The sequence below is a fragment of the Vitis riparia genome, chromosome 4, assembly GCF_004353265.1.
Source record: "Vitis riparia cultivar Riparia Gloire de Montpellier isolate 1030 chromosome 4, EGFV_Vit.rip_1.0, whole genome shotgun sequence".
NCBI lineage: Eukaryota > Viridiplantae > Streptophyta > Magnoliopsida > Vitales > Vitaceae > Vitis > Vitis riparia.
This window is the reverse complement of record NC_048434.1, coordinates 22,465,983-22,482,840: the sequence shown is the minus strand read 5'-3', so window position 1 is coordinate 22,482,840 and position 16,858 is coordinate 22,465,983. Positions and strand designations below refer to the sequence as shown.

The 16,858-nt window shown below is 34.7% G+C and overlaps 3 protein-coding genes across 5 annotated transcripts; 2 read left to right on the top strand and 1 right to left on the bottom strand.

Annotated features, from left to right (window-relative positions):
* Window positions 1-610: 610 nt before the first annotated feature.
* On the top strand, window positions 611-1,449 carry LOC117912803 (histone H3.2). The gene has a single exon (XM_034827522.1). The coding sequence runs from the start codon at window positions 671-673 to the stop codon at window positions 1,079-1,081; it is 411 nt and encodes a 136-aa protein (XP_034683413.1). The 5' UTR covers window positions 611-670; the 3' UTR covers window positions 1,082-1,449.
* A 391-nt stretch (window positions 1,450-1,840) lies between these two features.
* On the bottom strand, window positions 1,841-9,027 carry LOC117912802 (carbamoyl-phosphate synthase small chain, chloroplastic). 2 transcript variants are annotated; one of them, XM_034827521.1, is made up of 10 exons: window positions 8,716-9,027; window positions 7,212-7,344; window positions 5,215-5,303; window positions 5,069-5,129; window positions 4,915-4,982; window positions 4,676-4,804; window positions 4,482-4,591; window positions 4,028-4,375; window positions 2,407-2,572; window positions 1,841-2,153 (listed from the first exon to the last, which is right to left on the bottom strand). In XM_034827521.1, exons 1-10 carry the CDS (start codon window positions 8,840-8,842, stop codon window positions 2,104-2,106), a joined length of 1,281 nt encoding a protein of 426 aa, XP_034683412.1. In that variant the 5' UTR covers window positions 8,843-9,027; the 3' UTR covers window positions 1,841-2,103. The 2 variants fall into 2 exon arrangements, with proteins under 2 accessions (XP_034683412.1, XP_034683411.1); XM_034827520.1 differs by lacking the exon at window positions 7,212-7,344 and having other exon boundaries at window positions 8,716-8,846.
* A 3,253-nt stretch (window positions 9,028-12,280) lies between these two features.
* On the top strand, window positions 12,281-16,587 carry LOC117912786 (pre-mRNA-splicing factor ISY1 homolog). Of its 2 annotated transcripts, none has more exons than XM_034827496.1 (2): window positions 12,281-13,329; window positions 15,746-16,587. In XM_034827496.1, the coding sequence occupies exon 1, from the start codon at window positions 12,424-12,426 to the stop codon at window positions 13,318-13,320; it is 897 nt and encodes a 298-aa protein (XP_034683387.1). In that variant the 5' UTR covers window positions 12,281-12,423; the 3' UTR covers window positions 13,321-13,329; window positions 15,746-16,587. The 2 variants fall into 2 exon arrangements, with proteins under 2 accessions (XP_034683387.1, XP_034683388.1); XM_034827497.1 differs by lacking the exon at window positions 15,746-16,587 and adding an exon at window positions 13,905-14,225.
* Window positions 16,588-16,858: the final 271 nt, after the last annotated feature.

The following is a 16,858-nucleotide window of genomic DNA, read 5'->3' as shown; positions in this document are numbered from 1 at the left end:
TTTCATTGGTTCATTATCTTTCTTATTTATTTTATAATATTAAATAATATTTTATTCTCATTAATATTTTTTATATTTGTAATATTCATCTCAGTGTTCTTTTTCTCATGATTTTCCCAATAATATTTCACTTTTTTTTTAATGAATGGTAGATTATGAAATAATTTCTTGCTCATTTGGATTCAAATTTTACTAATGATAATAAGGATGTTGATGATAATAATAATAATATTTTTTTAAATGGGAATTTTTTAGTTAAAATAATCAATTTATTCAAAATTAAATTGATTATATTTAATAAAAATTACCAAGGGATTAATGAACTTTCCGAAAACTATTAAAAGTGAAATAATTTCTTCGAAAGCAAAACGACAGCGTACCGCGAGCAAGGAGGCACCAAAAGGAAGAAATTGGAGCTTCCCACGGATGGTGATCCGGGTGCTCCCTCAAAATATAATCCTGACCGTTAATTGAAACGAAATCCAACGCACGAAAATCACCGCGCAGGGCACCGCCAAAATTTAAAAAAATTTCAAAATTTCAAATTTACCCCACCCGCCCTTAGATTTATATAAATAACCCCAAATCCTCTTTGATTGTCACTCGATTTGAAAACTCTGAAACCTAACCCTAACCATAGCAGTAAGATCTTACTTACCTCGGTTCATCGATGGCGCGAACCAAGCAAACAGCCAGAAAATCCACCGGCGGAAAGGCTCCACGCAAGCAACTGGCGACAAAGGCTGCCAGGAAGTCGGCTCCTGCGACCGGAGGAGTAAAGAAGCCTCACAGGTTCAGGCCAGGGACGGTGGCTCTGAGGGAGATAAGGAAGTACCAGAAGAGCACGGAGCTACTGATTCGGAAGCTTCCGTTCCAGCGACTGGTTCGTGAGATTGCTCAGGACTTCAAGACGGATCTGAGGTTCCAGAGCAGCGCTGTTGCGGCTCTGCAGGAGGCTGCAGAGGCCTACTTAGTGGGGCTCTTCGAGGACACCAACTTGTGTGCGATTCACGCCAAAAGAGTCACTATTATGCCCAAAGATATTCAGCTGGCCAGGAGGATTAGAGGCGAGAGGGCTTGATGTGGTTCTTTGTGATATCTTCGGCTCTTTGCTTAGTGCGACGTAGTTGTCTTTGGTCTTGTGATGTGCTGTAGGAGTCTGCGAATCGATTCAATTCTGAGATTTTCTGATCTGTCAAAGCCAACAAAAATCCTCAAGCTAACGTATCGACTCTTTAGATAGCTTATTATAATGCAAAGCTTTTAAGCATTGAAGGTTGCTTGTGGTTGGTGAGATGTTCGAGTGGAAAACTATGAATGTTGAATCACTCACGTGATTCATTTTTTTAGCCTTTTGATTTGCATCAGGCATGCTCAAAAGTTGCTGTTTAAAGCATTGAATCCTGTAAAAGAAGCAATTAAGAGATTCTATTTTATGTTCTTTTGTCATGAATGGTAAGATGCTCGTGGAGCCGCCGCTCTGAGTGCATTGACGTCATCCAAAATGTGATCAGGGTTGGTCAAATTTTTGATAGTAAAAAAAACTGGGTTGCTTTTTCAAAAAAAGATCAAAATTTTACTATTATTATTATTTTTTTAACATTTCAAAGAATATAATCACCTGAAAATTGGATATTCTTAGTATAGTCCTCCTTATTTTAATATTAATAAATCATTTTTAGTTTTTTACTTCTTTTTTTAATTTATTTCATTTATTTTTCTTTTTCCACACAAAAATTTAATACTAAAAAAATGTGCAAATTTTTAATTATTTTTGTTTTTCATAATAAATAATATATATATTTAAATAATAAAATAAAAAACAAAAAAGGGGCAAAAGTTATGAAAGGGCGTGGAGACAATCACAGCTAGTTTAATACGATACTAAGCTACAAATATGGCTTATTGCGTTTTTTTTTCAACCTTAGATCAACAACATGCAGAATCCAAACAAATGAAAAAGAAAAAAAGGCCAGCATTTAAGCTGATTAAGACACAAATTTCTTTCCGCTTGCAGAAGTCATCAACCTCAAGTACAGAGTCAAGACTCATTCTCCGCAAAACCCCACCTGGATTGTATACGGAACCTGGTGAAGATTTTGGTCAGGCATTTTGCTTTACTTGCTTCATCAACTGTATGAATTCCCTGAAGGCTGCAGCAATAATATCTTAATATCAGTTTCTTTACAATGTCACTATTAGTATATAATGAAGCAATAATAGAAACTGCTTTCCTAGGCTGTGTGAGGACTCAACTTTTAGGCTATCAACACAATTCACCAATCCTATCATCATACAACTACTTGAGATTTGCAGTTGCTTTTGTTTCTTTTGATGCAGGCGTCAAGCTCAATGTGTGAATTGATATCTAAATCTACGTGCTCGTGTAAAGAATGTTTCAATTACCAGGATCCGAATCATGAGGCCCCGGAGAAGCTTCAGGGTGGTATTGAAGAGACATGACATTCAGAGCAGGATAGGCAAGGCCTGCACAACTTCCATCATTAAGGTTGACATGCGTCACTTCCACACCCTCAGGCAGTGATGCAGGGTCTACTGCATAGTTATGATTCTGCCACACAATGAATTAAAAGTGAAAACATGAAAAGAAAAAAGGAGAAGGGAATGCATAGACATGATTCAAATTACTGAAATCAACCAAAAGGTATCATCCAAGGTCTTTAATTAGAAGAGACAATGATGGTACATCAACTTCCCCCTCATAATTTAGATGCCAATCCGGTAACCCTCATTACTGATTACCATACCCTAGTGTAATTCATGCATGTCCCCTCTATTTCGGCCTCTGTATTCCTTTTACCATTTTACCACTTTGACTGAATAGCACCCACCAATTGTGAGTTTGGAACAATTTGAGATGTGATGCTAAAAGTTTAATATTTGCCTCCTCCTACCAAATGGGAATTTGAGACAATTGAGGATCAATCTTAAATACTCCACCAAAAAATTGGAAGAACATGATCAACTTTGAAATAATTCCTTCCATCTGGATTTACATAAATGGGTGAGTGACACTTCTCAATCATTAAAAATCTAAGGCAGACCTAACAAATTCCTACAGCAGGCTATTTAGCACACTCTATCATAGACAATTGACAATTTGCTGAACAAGCATCCAGGCGATGATCTTGATTGAACTGAATCCTTTGATTCAGAATTGTTATCTTCCTAATGCCAGAAGGAAATACTATGAAACTGAAGTAATTCTGATCAAAATTTGGTGTCCAGAAACCAGCAGTCAATTCAGCCTCCAACTACCCAAATGCATGAGAAACCAGTTGAGTAACAGAAGAAAACTATAGCTCCTGTGGTATAAAGGTTGCTCCAGAGGATCCCCACATAAGACCGGAAACAACCACGATATATAGTGGGGTGGAAAACATCCCCAGGCCACTCTTTCAGGCAGATAAAAATGTATACTAGAAAGTCTGAACTGGGGTGCCCCCCGGTGTGTGGGGGGGAGAAGAGTCTGAACAAATGTTCCTCACAGAATGTTACACGCATGAACAGAGGCAAACCTTAACAAATGAATTATTAAATCCACATCAGCTACAAGAAAGCTTTCAATGCAGCATAAAGTATCATCTCAACACATCTCCACTTCAACCAAGCTGAGTTGATGTGAAACATAACCAAACAAGAAAGAGGCAGCTGATTTAGTTTATGATCTGCTTTGAAGTTTTAACCTCTTCTATACAAAATTCTACTACTTATAATTTTATTTTTTTACAATAAAATAGAAATGCCAAGTTTTAATTTGATTCCTAACAGGTTATCTTCAATGGCAAGATTCAAGAAAAGCTCAAGAACATCATAAATATCAATTAAAACACATCTCCTGTAAGATAATTAGAGAATGAAACACTTCAATCAAATAGACAAAAAAATAAAGAGGGTAAATGCCCAACAGAGGAATCAATTTACAGGGAACTGAAGAAAGTAAAATTAGAGGAATTAGATGTTCTTGCACACATTAATAGCTAAACAGAGGTCTAGGTAAACGCACCTGAGCACTGATCTCAACGCGACCACTCCGAAGGTTACGGACTGGATGATTTCCACCATGGTGACCAAACTTCATTTTAAAGGTTTTACCACCCAATGCCTGGCCAAGCAACTGATGTCCCATACAAATGCCAAAAACAGGAACCTTTCCCAATATTTCTTTAACTGTTTCAACAGCATAAGGAACTGCAGATGGGTCTCCTGGGCCATTGCTGAAAAGAACTCCATCAGGCTTCATCTTTAAGGTCTCTGAAGCTGGCCATGTTGATGGGACAACTGTGATTTTACAGCCATAGGATGCCAAACGCCTTAATATATTATGCTTGATCCCAAAATCATATGCGATAACCTTCATCCAATACAAGGGTAGATAGAACAAAGAATTATTGAGACTGAATTTCAAATTGTAAGCAATTTTCTGGTATTAGCACAAACTTTGAATGTGTAATACTAACATGAAAAGTTTCTGCAGCTCTCTCATTAGAGTTAAAATCCCATTCTGAGCCTGTTTTATCAACCCACTCATATGGAGAATTGCATGAAACACCACTTATTAAATCAACACCTGAAAAAATGAGCCAGGAAAATTAAGGGCTAAATTCTGTGCAATATTCCCAAACCCCTTATACCAAATATATCAAATGCTTACCCACAATGTCCCATGAGCAAGAAATTTTCAGTAGTTCCTCATCTGTTTTAGAGTCTTCTGTGCTCAGTACACCTACAAGGCTTCCATCTTGTCTTAATCTACGGGTAATGGCCCGGGTATCGACATCATCTATTGCATAACATAAAAAGAAATGGGAGGTTAAATGTGACATGAGAACTTATTTCAAATGAGGTATGAAAATCTGCAAAATTAATGATACAGAGCAGAATATAGCTTACATATGCCCATAATGTTCCTTTCTGCTAAATAGTCACCAAGTGTCTCTGCACATCTCCAATTTGAAGTACTGCAGAACATTATTTGGAATGTATTAGCAATGTTCAAAAATGAAAAACCAAGAAGCAGGATGATCATGGATAGAAACCAGCGTACCCGATACTTAGACTTCTGATCACTAAACCAGCAAGAAAGCATTGACTTGATTCTTCGTCATCTGGGCAGGGAAGCCATCCGTATTTAGATTTAAATAGTTTACCAACACAAGGTTGCAAATTATTAGAATTAAGAAATTCCCTTACCAAAATTTACCCCCGTGTTGCCAATATGTGGATTTGTCATCAAGACGAACTGACCAGCATAACTGGGGTCTGTAAGAATTTCCTGATATCTGCAATATGACAACCACATATCAACTTCCATATATGGATCATGAACAAAATATCAACTCCTCAATCACATCATTTTAACTTTGCAGGTAAGCAGAGCCACTATATTTCCTTTTCTAAGATTGGAATGTTTTTGTTTCTAATGAGTAAAGTTTAGTAACCCATTTTTAATTCCCATCTTTACAAGTAACTTACATATTCATGTTGGTAAATGATTTTCCAGCAGTGTTAAAATAAATTGAATGTATAACATCAACCTTCATTTTAAAATAATTAAAATGGGAGATACTACAAGATTCAGCAGAACTGCAATGCATCATCCACCCAGAAAACAAAGGCTATATTAATATCTATAGGGCTCAATGTGACTTTAATCATGAGAACACAACTATGGAGTTGTACAGCTTGACATAAACTAGTAGAGCTCATCAGTCACAGTATACATAAATTACTCTAATTTAGTTTAAAATTGTTAAATTATGCCAACACCTATAGGAGTTTTAATTAAGCTAGTCTTAGTTAAGAAGTTTATATGTTAAATAGATATCAAAGGAGCCCCAAAGCACTTTCTTCAGTATATTTAGTTTTATCGCCAATCAATAAAAATCAACTCCATTGCATCATCAAATTTATCTAGTTTATGTTATAACTTTTCACATGCACCTTAACATTAGGAAATTGAACATTTATCCTGAAGAAACTGAATGTTAGAGTCACTTGGTTTTCAAACAGCTTGAGAATTCTCAGATCATTTTAAGAATTTCCTAAACTATTCTTTGACCTTTTTCTTCCAGTAATGCAACCAGCCTTTTCATCAAGTGACGGAAACCGGAACATTTCACCCACAATCCAATAATTATCAGATTAGCTACCACTATCCTTACTGTGAAAAGCTTCTTAATTGCTCACTTCCTGAACCAGTCAGAACAATTAAGAATGAAAACCATCTATCTTATTTGTTTAGCATTTATTTTTTCATTCTTCAATCGATTTTTGGATTTTGTCACAATTATTTCCAATGTTTTGTGTCCCAAAGTTTGAATTATTGTAATGCCTAATAATTTCCAGCCCTTGAATTTCTGGCCATTTAGTTACACCCCTCTTAACAATAATAAACATATACACACTTCAGCAGCATAGGATGCAAATCTAGTATAATACCAATTTGGACAAGCATAGACATGTAAACAATCTATCCTTATTTGTCTGTGACATTTGCGAAAGGTCCTCCATTTCATACAGTTCTATCACAATATTCCCTATAAAGTTACTTTCTATCTTCATTTTTCCATAATTTATGATGCATTGATGGCCTGGAAGTGTTAGTGTCCCATCTTAAGCCCAACAATATTTCACTTAACCATGTGCTCATGTCCAAATTTCAAGAACTTGACATGTGGAGAACCTCACGTTCATGACAATTTGTGACACTCCTATGCCAACTCCTCAAGTCAGAGAGGTTTGTCTGCAGGACTATAGCCAGAATCATGTAAAATCAATACATACGTATAGGTCTTCATATAACTTTATAAATGACGCAAATTTTAATCAAACCAAACCACCAAAAAATTGTTGATCTGGCTTATATAGGAATATTACTGTAGCAACCCTAATATTTTTCATTAGTGGAGTTATAATATCTTCTATTGTCAAAGAGAGAGTATTTCCTATCAACAGATTCAACACTACACGTCAATGCATGGATAAGCAGTGGAAAATTGAGAATCCAGAATCTAGAAAATGGAATATGTAGGATAACCAAACTTTTTGGGAAGTAGCTAGTAGAGATAACCAGATGCTTAAGAAACATAATTAATGAGAAAGCAATTCTTATCCTATTATGTTTTATCCTTCAGAAACAAGAGGTCTAGCTCCACTTTCTAATTAAAAGAAATTTAACGTCATCTAACCCTGTTAAAGATGTATTGAAAACCACTTCTCCAACTTGAGTTCCTGAAGCACCAAATGACTTTGCCTTCCAGACTGAGCCATCTTCAAGAACAAGTCTAGCATCGGATGTTTTCCAGGGTCTTTCACCCAAACCTAAGGTTCAACAAAAAGACTATCAAATCAAACTACATATGTATGTTTCTAAACAATAATGTGTTAGAAAGGGAGTGAAAATTGAAAAATAAGGTGATCTTTAAGCAGTACTTTTTTTTTTTTGTGTGCGTATCATCTGAAATCAAACTGTTACAAGCATTAAGATCGCTAAAACCAAAACCATGCAATGCAGAAGAAAAGAAATAGTTAGATTAAACAATTATCCTAGACCTTCCTACAAATAAAGGATAGAAGTGCCAAAGCCAATATAGGAGTATGGAAATTGTCCTATTTCCTTCACTATAGCAGCAGCATACACAAGGAAAGAACCCATATATATTTTCTTTTCCACACAAACAAATAAACTTACATGCGATATGAATGTCACAAACAAAAATTAACCTCAAAAGTGGTGAAGAGCTTGTTCAGATTCTGATAGAGATTCACCCCCAAATTTCTTCTACAGTTCAAAACAGAGGGGCTTGTATGATACATAGATGGAAGATTTGGGTATGTCAGATCACCAAAATGTATATAAGAAGCAGTGCCCCTTTATCCACAAGATAGAGGGTATAAGAGGCTATTTTTCTAATTTTGTTTCCTTTTTTAAAAAAAAATTGTTATTTTTCCTTCTTGGAGTTCCTTGTAGCTTATTAAGGCATTCCCTGCCTTCTTTGCAACATTTCATTCCTCTTTTAGTAATTCTATTATGCAATCATAAAAGCATATATTCTTTTTTTTTTTTTTTGATAGATATAAAAGCATATATTCTAAAGTCCAGAAGACTAATATTTCCTTGATTTTATACAACAATCTAAGTGCCCCCAATCTGGACTGTTCAATTACCAGCTACTTGTTCTATTTACATGCCAGACTGACCACAATTCATGTTGTTGTATTGTTCACTAAATAATGCATGTTTAGAAATGTCCATCACTACAACATGCTGGCATCACTCTAATTTGCTTGTATATACACAAATCTCAAACCCTCAAATTGATTTGTTTTCTACAAGAACTATTACTCACTGGATTTTCAACTCAATGAACAAACTCTTCAATCTCAACAATATACTAAAATCTATTAATTCAGTGCTTTTAAAGTCCAGCCTCTGGTTAAAATTATTATGTTTGAATCTATAAAATGAAGTTATCAAGATGTATATAAACAAAAGAACCAAACAAACAGAAATTTGGAAAAGAAAGAAGAAAGTGAGGCCTATTTTTCAAATCAAAAAATAAATATGGCACTGAAATTTGTTTCCTCCAATTTCCTCGGGAGCAAAGCATCGTCATTCAATCATGAAAAAAGAAAATTTAACCATTGGAATAAACAAAAAGAAGAAGGGAGATGAGAAAATTAGAGTGGTACCGACGGCGGTGGCAGCGGCACCTGAGGAGCATCTGATGGTGAAAATCCTAACATTTATCGAAGCATAATTTCTAGGGTTGGAAGCAAACCAACTTTTCACCCCGAAATCCGTACATCTTATCGCCATTCTCTCTCTCTCTCTCTCTAAGATTCCTGAAACAAGGTGGTGAGACTGGCAGCGCCGGTAAAGTAGCTTACTTTGGCGTTGAGAAGATGGCGGCGGTGGGTAAATCACAGTGGCTGTGGCGCTCAGCTCTACACTCTCCCTCTCCACAAAATCAACAACTAAGATGAAAGCACAGAGTGCGACAAAAATCTTCACCCGCTTCAAAAGAATTTGTCCTTAGGGTTTCAAAATGGACACGTGGGGTATGCTTGCCAGGTAAAAAGTACAGGTGCAATTTGGGCGCCCCACGGCCCAAAGATTCGGGTTAAGTAGGGCTTTCCGGATCGGCGAAAGGGATTCGATCCGGGCCTCGGGCTCTTTGATGTTGGCGTTGACCTTTGGACTCGATTGATATTTTTTAATTTTAATAAAATTAAGCAATAACTTAAAATCTGTAATAGACAAAAGGTACCATCTATAATTCATGAAATATAAATTTCAACAAGTTAGTAAAATCTATTGAGGATGTGTTTGATAATATTTTTATTCGTAGTATTATAATTGAATATGTTTTTTTTAAAAGCATTTTTAGAAGAATTATTTATCAAATATTATTTTAAAATACATTATAAGTTATTTTTTATATTATATGTGATTTTTTAGATTTTAAAAAGTATTTTTAAAATTTTATCCAACATCTATTTTTTTTTTAAAAATATTTTTTAAATTAAAAACGCTTACTAAAATTACTGAAATCACTGTCAAATGAACTTGAGACATAATTTTTTATTATAATTCATAAGTTTTAATAAGTTTCTAATTCCAACTTATAAAAGATTTTGAATATGAAAAGGTTTTATACAATAAAAAAGTCGCATATGGTTTTATTGAATATTGAGCAATTACTAAATATATTCACATTATTTTTGTAAAAATAAATTATAAATATAAAATTACAAAACTACTTTTTTTCTTCACTCTTTTAAATCATCTATTCAAATCCTAACCTTTTTATTCTACCTCTTCCAACCTTAAACCTAACTTTTTATTCTTCTTCTATTACCACTCCTAAGTCTTTTTATTTCTCCTTCCTTTTTCCTTCCTTTTTCTTTTTCTCCTTTTCATTTTCATTTTCAAATTTTATCTTTTATTTAACTAAAAAACAAAGAAACAGCTATGGCATGCCACTAATCTTGGCAGTGATCAGAGGTCATGCAATGGCTGCCTCCCTCTCTCCCTAGTTAAATTTTTAGTTGAATTAAGAAAAAAAAAATTGAAAAGGGAGAAGAGATGATCAAGAAGATGTAAAAAAGGGAAATTGGAAAAAGGAAAAGAGGAATCACAATTAGGAGTTTGAGTAGGAAAAGGAAGAAGAAAATGACAATATTGCACTTTTGCATTTGCTTTTATTTTTATTTTTCTCAAAGAGATTGATGTAAAGAGAGGAATCACAAAAAGAGATTGATGTAACCCTCTTTGGGTCCCATTCTTGAGTTTGGTTACAAAATTTAAAAATGTTAGACCTTAAATAGGTGAATAATATCTTAGTTTGAAGAATTGGTTTGTGGGTCATCTTTTTTTCATCAAAATAACATTATGTATTTATAAGATTCATTTAATGGGTGGAAAATGGAGTGATTACAATAAAGCGTGGTTAGTTGATGGAGAACTCTACTGTTCTATTTCCTAAATTATTAGTTTTTTTGGTTGATTAACTTAATTTTAGGGTTTGGGAGCTATTTGGATATGTTTAGAAGAATACTAATTATTTAAATTAATTTTTAATTAATTTTATTTGGGAAATTGGGTTCCTAAATTTGCTCTTGAGCTTATTCGCAATCAAATATAAGTGTTACATAAAATGCATTGATGATTATGAATGATAATTTGTTTCTTTTGTACCATTTCTCTTCTTGTATTGAATGTCAAAATGAGATTTACTAAGATGCATAAATGATTTCGAAGGAAAATAAAGTGTATTTTAAAATTTTTGGAATATCTATCAATGTCTATTAAACAATTGAGGACAATTTTTATTTAATTAGTTAATTGATCGATGCTGGTGAAATAAAAATTAAAAAAAATATTTTTTGACATCGGGTTGGTGGATTAAAGAAAATATATAATAAAGAGTGACCAAATTTGAGTTATAAGATTATTTATGTATTTGTTTATTTTTCCCAATTAACTAATTTATTGACATCGAAAGAAATTATTTGAATTCCAATGCTATGCTAAGCCCTTTTCTCTTGATTCTCCTCGTGGCTCTTCTTTCATTTTCTTAACGAGATAATGCTCCTCTCTATCTCTCTTTATCTTTATCTTCCTCTGCTTCTTTCAAATAAGTTAATCAAGAAAACATTCAATTTATGAAAAACAATTTTCAAATAAGTTTTTTGTTTTATTTATTTTTAAAAATTGTTTTTATTAACTTAATTAAATATTTTTTTTTAACAAAGAAAAAAATTTTAGAATTCAATTTTTAAATGTAATTTTGTTTTCAAAAATATGAAAAATTATTCTAAAAAACTATTTTGTAGAACTATTTTAAAAAACCCTTCCCAAAATAGACTCTTATAATCTGTTTACGAATTGTTTTTGAGAACAATTTTTTCTGTTCTCCAAAACAAAAAATACAAAAAAACATGATTGATAATTAAAAGTTGTTTATTGTTTTTAGTTCTTAAGAACAAAAAACATGATGTTTTCACATAACATTTTTTAGTTATTTTATGTCATTTTCACTTATTTTTTGAGAATTGTTTTAATAAGTAATTATACAAACATGTAGAATAATTTAAAATAAAACACTAGATTTAAAAATTATTTTTGAAATATATTTAAAAATAGGTTAAAAATATTTTAGTTTTTCAAATAAACTTTTATTCTACAAAAATCAGACAACAATTTTAAAAAACTATTCTCAAAAATAATTTTTAAGAATTTTTTTTAAAAATAGTTACCAAATAGATCTTAAGTTATCAAGTGCTTTTAGTAAATAATATAAATAACTTTTCAAACCTTTTAAAATGTTTTTTTAAATTTTACCAAACACCTTATTTGTCTTTAAAAATGTTTATTTATTTATTTATTTTTTATACTAGAAGTCTATTTTGAAAAATACTATCAAATGAACTCTTAAGTCTAGGTGGTGTGTTGCCCAATCACATAAATTTTTAAAAAAATATAAAAAGAAAAAAAAATTGAAGTAAGTAATAATTTTACAACCATATAACATTTATAACAGTTTAAATCAAATTTGATTAACTGAAAGTTATAGATTTTCATAAAATATTTTGTATGTTTTAACTTCAAGAAACAGAAAAAAGGGACCTGTAGTAGTTTGCAGTTTAGATTAGATCCACCATCTTCCGACATGTCCCGGCCCAATAGCTGAAAAGCCCGGCCCACGGTTTGCCCTCCTTCCCAAATCTGGATTTAATTCTTCAATAACCATCACTGGCCACACTACACACTAGTTGCAGATCCTCCAAAGTCCAAGGGAATACGAAATAGGATATTAGGGTTTATCAGATACCTGGAGTTTCTGTTGTAGAGTAGAGTTTCATCACGGAAATTTAGGGTCAGGGTTTCGCTGTCAAATGGCTCGAAATGAAGAGAAAGCGCAGTCGATGCTCAATAGATTCATCACCCTCAAGAACGAAGAAAAGAAGAAGCCCAAAGAGCGCCGCCCCTACCTCGCCTCCGAGTGTCGTGACCTTGCCGAGGCCGACAAATGGCGCCAACAGATCATGCGCGAGATTGGCCGGAAAGTCGCCGAGATCCAGAACGAAGGCCTAGGCGAGCACCGCCTCCGAGACCTCAACGACGAGATCAACAAACTCATCCGCGAAAAGTCCCATTGGGAGCGCCGAATAATCGAACTGGGCGGCCCCAATTACACGAAACACTCCGCCAAAATGACTGATTTGGAAGGCAATATTGTCGATGTCCCTAACCCTAGCGGCCGCGGCCCCGGCTACCGTTACTTCGGTGCGGCGAAGAAACTCCCCGGAGTTCGAGAGTTGTTCGAGAAGCCGCCGGAGTTGAGGAAGAGAAAGTCACGGTACGATATATACAAGCGAATTGATGCGAGCTATTATGGGTACAGGGATGATGAGGATGGTGTGTTGGAGAAGGTGGAGGGACCGGCGGAGGAGCGGATGAGGGCAGCCAAGTTGGCAGAGTGGGAGGCATTGGAGGAGATAAAGAGGGAGGCGCGGAGGGCGGTGAAGAGCGGTGAGGTGGCGAGTGTGGCACCGGCAGGGATATTGTTTGAGGAGGAGGAGGATGTGGTGGAGGAGGAGAGGCAGGCGGCCAGGGAAAAGGAAAACGAGAAAGAGAGAGAGTTTGTGGTGCACGTACCCCTGCCTGATGAGAAGGAAATTGAGAGGATGGTGGTGGAGAAGAAGAAGATGGAGCTCTTGAGCAAGTATACCAGCGAGGGGCTTTTGGAGGAGCAGACCGAGGCTAAAGCTATGCTTAATATTCAGCGATAATGATAATAGGTGCTCTTCAATATATCTTTCTCTAAGATCCAAAGAAATGCTGGTTTTGCTAAATTAGCTATGTTGGCTATCCTGTATGAGCTTGAGCAAAAATCCATTAGGGAACCTTTTTTCTGGATGGCATTAGGGACTCTAAAGATAGACTTCTTCTCTAAGATAAGCTTCTTGTATTCAGTGAATGTTCTCTTAAAACCTCCACATTCCATTGATCATTACTTTGCTGATTATTTCTTTTTATGAGGCTAACATCATCATCTGCTCCTGGAAACTAAGGAAACGAGGAGTTTTTATTTTTCCTTCATATTGTATCTGGCTCTGGCTGATGGGTTGAATGAATTTATAGTGCAAATGTTCTCTTACCTGAAGTTCTTATACTATGCATACACTGGTACATGTATTCATATGTACGGATATATTTTTTGTTTCCTAATTTTTGTTGCCATCTATAGTCTGTTGCTTAAATTAATTTCTGTGCGGTGTTAGAGCTGGTAGAGTTTGCATTTAGCAGTGATCAGAGATGACGAATGGTTCTTGATTTAAATCTTGGTTCCTTATTGTTTTTGGATTGTATCCAGTTCATAAGATAGTGGATGCAAGGAAGAAAAGGCTGCTATTATAGCGAGCAAGTTCTGCATAGTGTTGGGGTACTTCTATTTTCAAGAGTGGTGCTATGTCTTTGAGTTTTCCAGCTAAGCCGGCATATGGATCAGCTCACAGATCTTCATTCTTCTTAGCTTTAGAAGCCAAAATGGTTGTGAGATTGATTATCAAGAGAGCCTATTCTTTCCTAGTGGGTTATAGAGTTAAATTTGATATAATGTCAAATTTGACCTGAATGGTGGTATTGTTCATACTTATTTTCAGGTTCAATCATCCTGTGATGGAGTTGGAGTTCATCCTTGTTTCCTTCTTCTATTCAATAAAGTTTTTACTTAGACCCAAAATGAAAATCCATTCACTGGCAGAGCTATATTGCATGAGAACTGACTATGCTCACCTTTCCTCTTTTGTTGTTCATTTAAATGCAATTGAGATTTGAGAATGATAAGAATGATTTTTGTTCACTCCCATATTGTCTCAGCTTATCATGATATGTTTTAATTTGTTTTTGACAATCCTTTTTCTTTTCATGTTACTAATGCAATGAAGAGCTTGATAGCAGTTTTGTAGAAAATTCATGGGATCAGCTAGAACTTAACAGTTCACACTTTTAAAGAAGAGAAAACATTAAACCATTTTCCCATTTTTGAAAATGGTGAAAACAAAAATCATAATATAAAACATTTGGTTGTATCTTTTGAAAAAATAAAACAATTTTTTCTTTTTTGGAGAATGATTGCAGAATGATCCCTTTTTTGAAAATTCCTATGAGACATTTTGCCTGCTTTTCCTAGCATTTTCCAAAGATCAAAAGCAGACACAGAGAACATCCCTTCCACTTAAGTGGGAGTTGGAGTTCATGACAGCTGGGGCCCATTACCCTGATTTGTCTTCCATGTTATTTGTAAACGCAGCTGCATCTTCCTTTCCCCAAATGAGCAAGATCAGCCCCATCCCTTTTTTGTTGGTGAAGAATCCAACCCCTAGTTGTTACAGTCTGACAGTTGCAAAACTCAACTGTTTATCTCTCTCTCTCTCTCTCTCTCTCTCTCTGATTGTTTCTTACATGGATAAAATCCCTATATGTATGATTGATTTCTCGGTTGCTAGTTTGTAGATATATGGGATTTGGTTCATATTCATACAGGTAAGTTATATCTATCTATATATGTGTATATATATTAAAGTTAGTCTGCTGTTAACAATCTGAAATAAATCCTTTTGCTTTGCAAATGTGTCATTCTGCAATTTATGAATCTATTGTGAAATTGGGGGACTGAAGATATATGTGTTTGTGAAATGTAGATCTTTATAGTGAATCAAATCTTAGCCTCATATGTCCTTGAATTGGATTTTATGAATCCACAGATTGAACCTTCAGCCCCTTTATAAATTTATTTCAGTGGAAAAAGTTGTTACTAAAATGTCCCACACCACAAGTATCTCTCAATCTATTGGAGTTGAAATTTTGTGGATGTTCATAATGATAAATTTTGTGGAATTTTGTACTCGGGAGCTTCCTGATCTACACTGCACCCTGTTTATAGGCTAGGTGAAACCCAAAATGTGTGGGTTAAATGGAGCCAGAGTGATGTTACTTGAAGAATGCTTAATAACTAATTTGCTGGTTGTTGAGTGGTGTACTTGTGGATACTTTACCCCATTTTGGATTTATATAGACTTACTGGTGTTCAATTTGATTCCTGAAATATATGGCCTTGCTGTGCTTTTTGTGTGTTGGTGATGGACTTGGACAGTATACTGAGCTAACATTTACTAACTTGTTTTTATTTGTGTTTTTTTTTCTCCATCTTAGGGGGAGAGTAGAGCAAATCTGGAACTGGTGGTTGCTGGGGAAAGTCTATATGCAGCGTTACTTTGCCATCAATTTGACCTGCTTCCACCTATTACTTTGTTGCTTCTAATAGATCTATTGGTTGCACTCATAGGCAGCTAGTGCAGTCTGGTTATTGCATTCTGAGGTCATGTTGGGCATCTTCGATATACTCTGTTTGAGTTACATGTTATTATTTGCAGAGTTAGGTTCATCCGTATCTTAGATGAACACATGAAAGAAAAAAAAAATGACATAGAAGGGTTAACATTTAATTAGAAAACTTGAGCTGCCATAGACAACAAGCTGATTGCAGACCTATGGAAGAGATATATCATGCTCAATGTGGTTGGAAAGAAAGGAAAAAAAAAAAGATATACTGTAGGATTCATATCTCTATCTCCTTCATGCAGAATTCTGACTACAGTTTCATTTATTGTCCCTAACTCATCTGTATTCTAGCTGAATTAATTAGTTGGGTTTCATTGTTCATGTTTGTTCTATCATAATTGATGTTGGAATGCCCTTTTTCTAGTCATGATGAAGGCACTCTCTCTGTCCATCTTCCTAATCTTTCTCTTGTTCTCTCTCACATATGTGGGAGAGGTGCTTGTATTGATATTTTCCTATTGTCTTGAATGAATAGGTCATTTGTGTTAAAGAAAATTAGTTATACCGACTGTTGGGTACCATTGGTAAATTCTTATTTCAACCAGGACTTACCTATGCCCTTTACTAGAAAACTTAAGCATTAACTCTGAAATCAAGGGCAATTTAGCTGAAAATGAATTCATATAATTGTAACGGTAAAAGTTGGAGGAAAAGAGGGGAGTGACATGAGGATTAAAATGAGTTGATATGAAATCAAGCTTAGCAAACGATAAACATGCAGAGCCTAATTGTAATGAGCTGATATAGCAAGTATTGGGTGGGTTCTCTGATATTATTAAAAAAAAGAAAAGGAGAAAACAAAAGGCCAAAAACTAAAAATCCCAACAACAGAAACTAAAGCAAGCAAACAAACGAGGTGGTACAGCTGCTGTGTCATTCTGTTGCTTGCTTTTAAGGCTGTTAAAAGATTGGATGTTGACATAT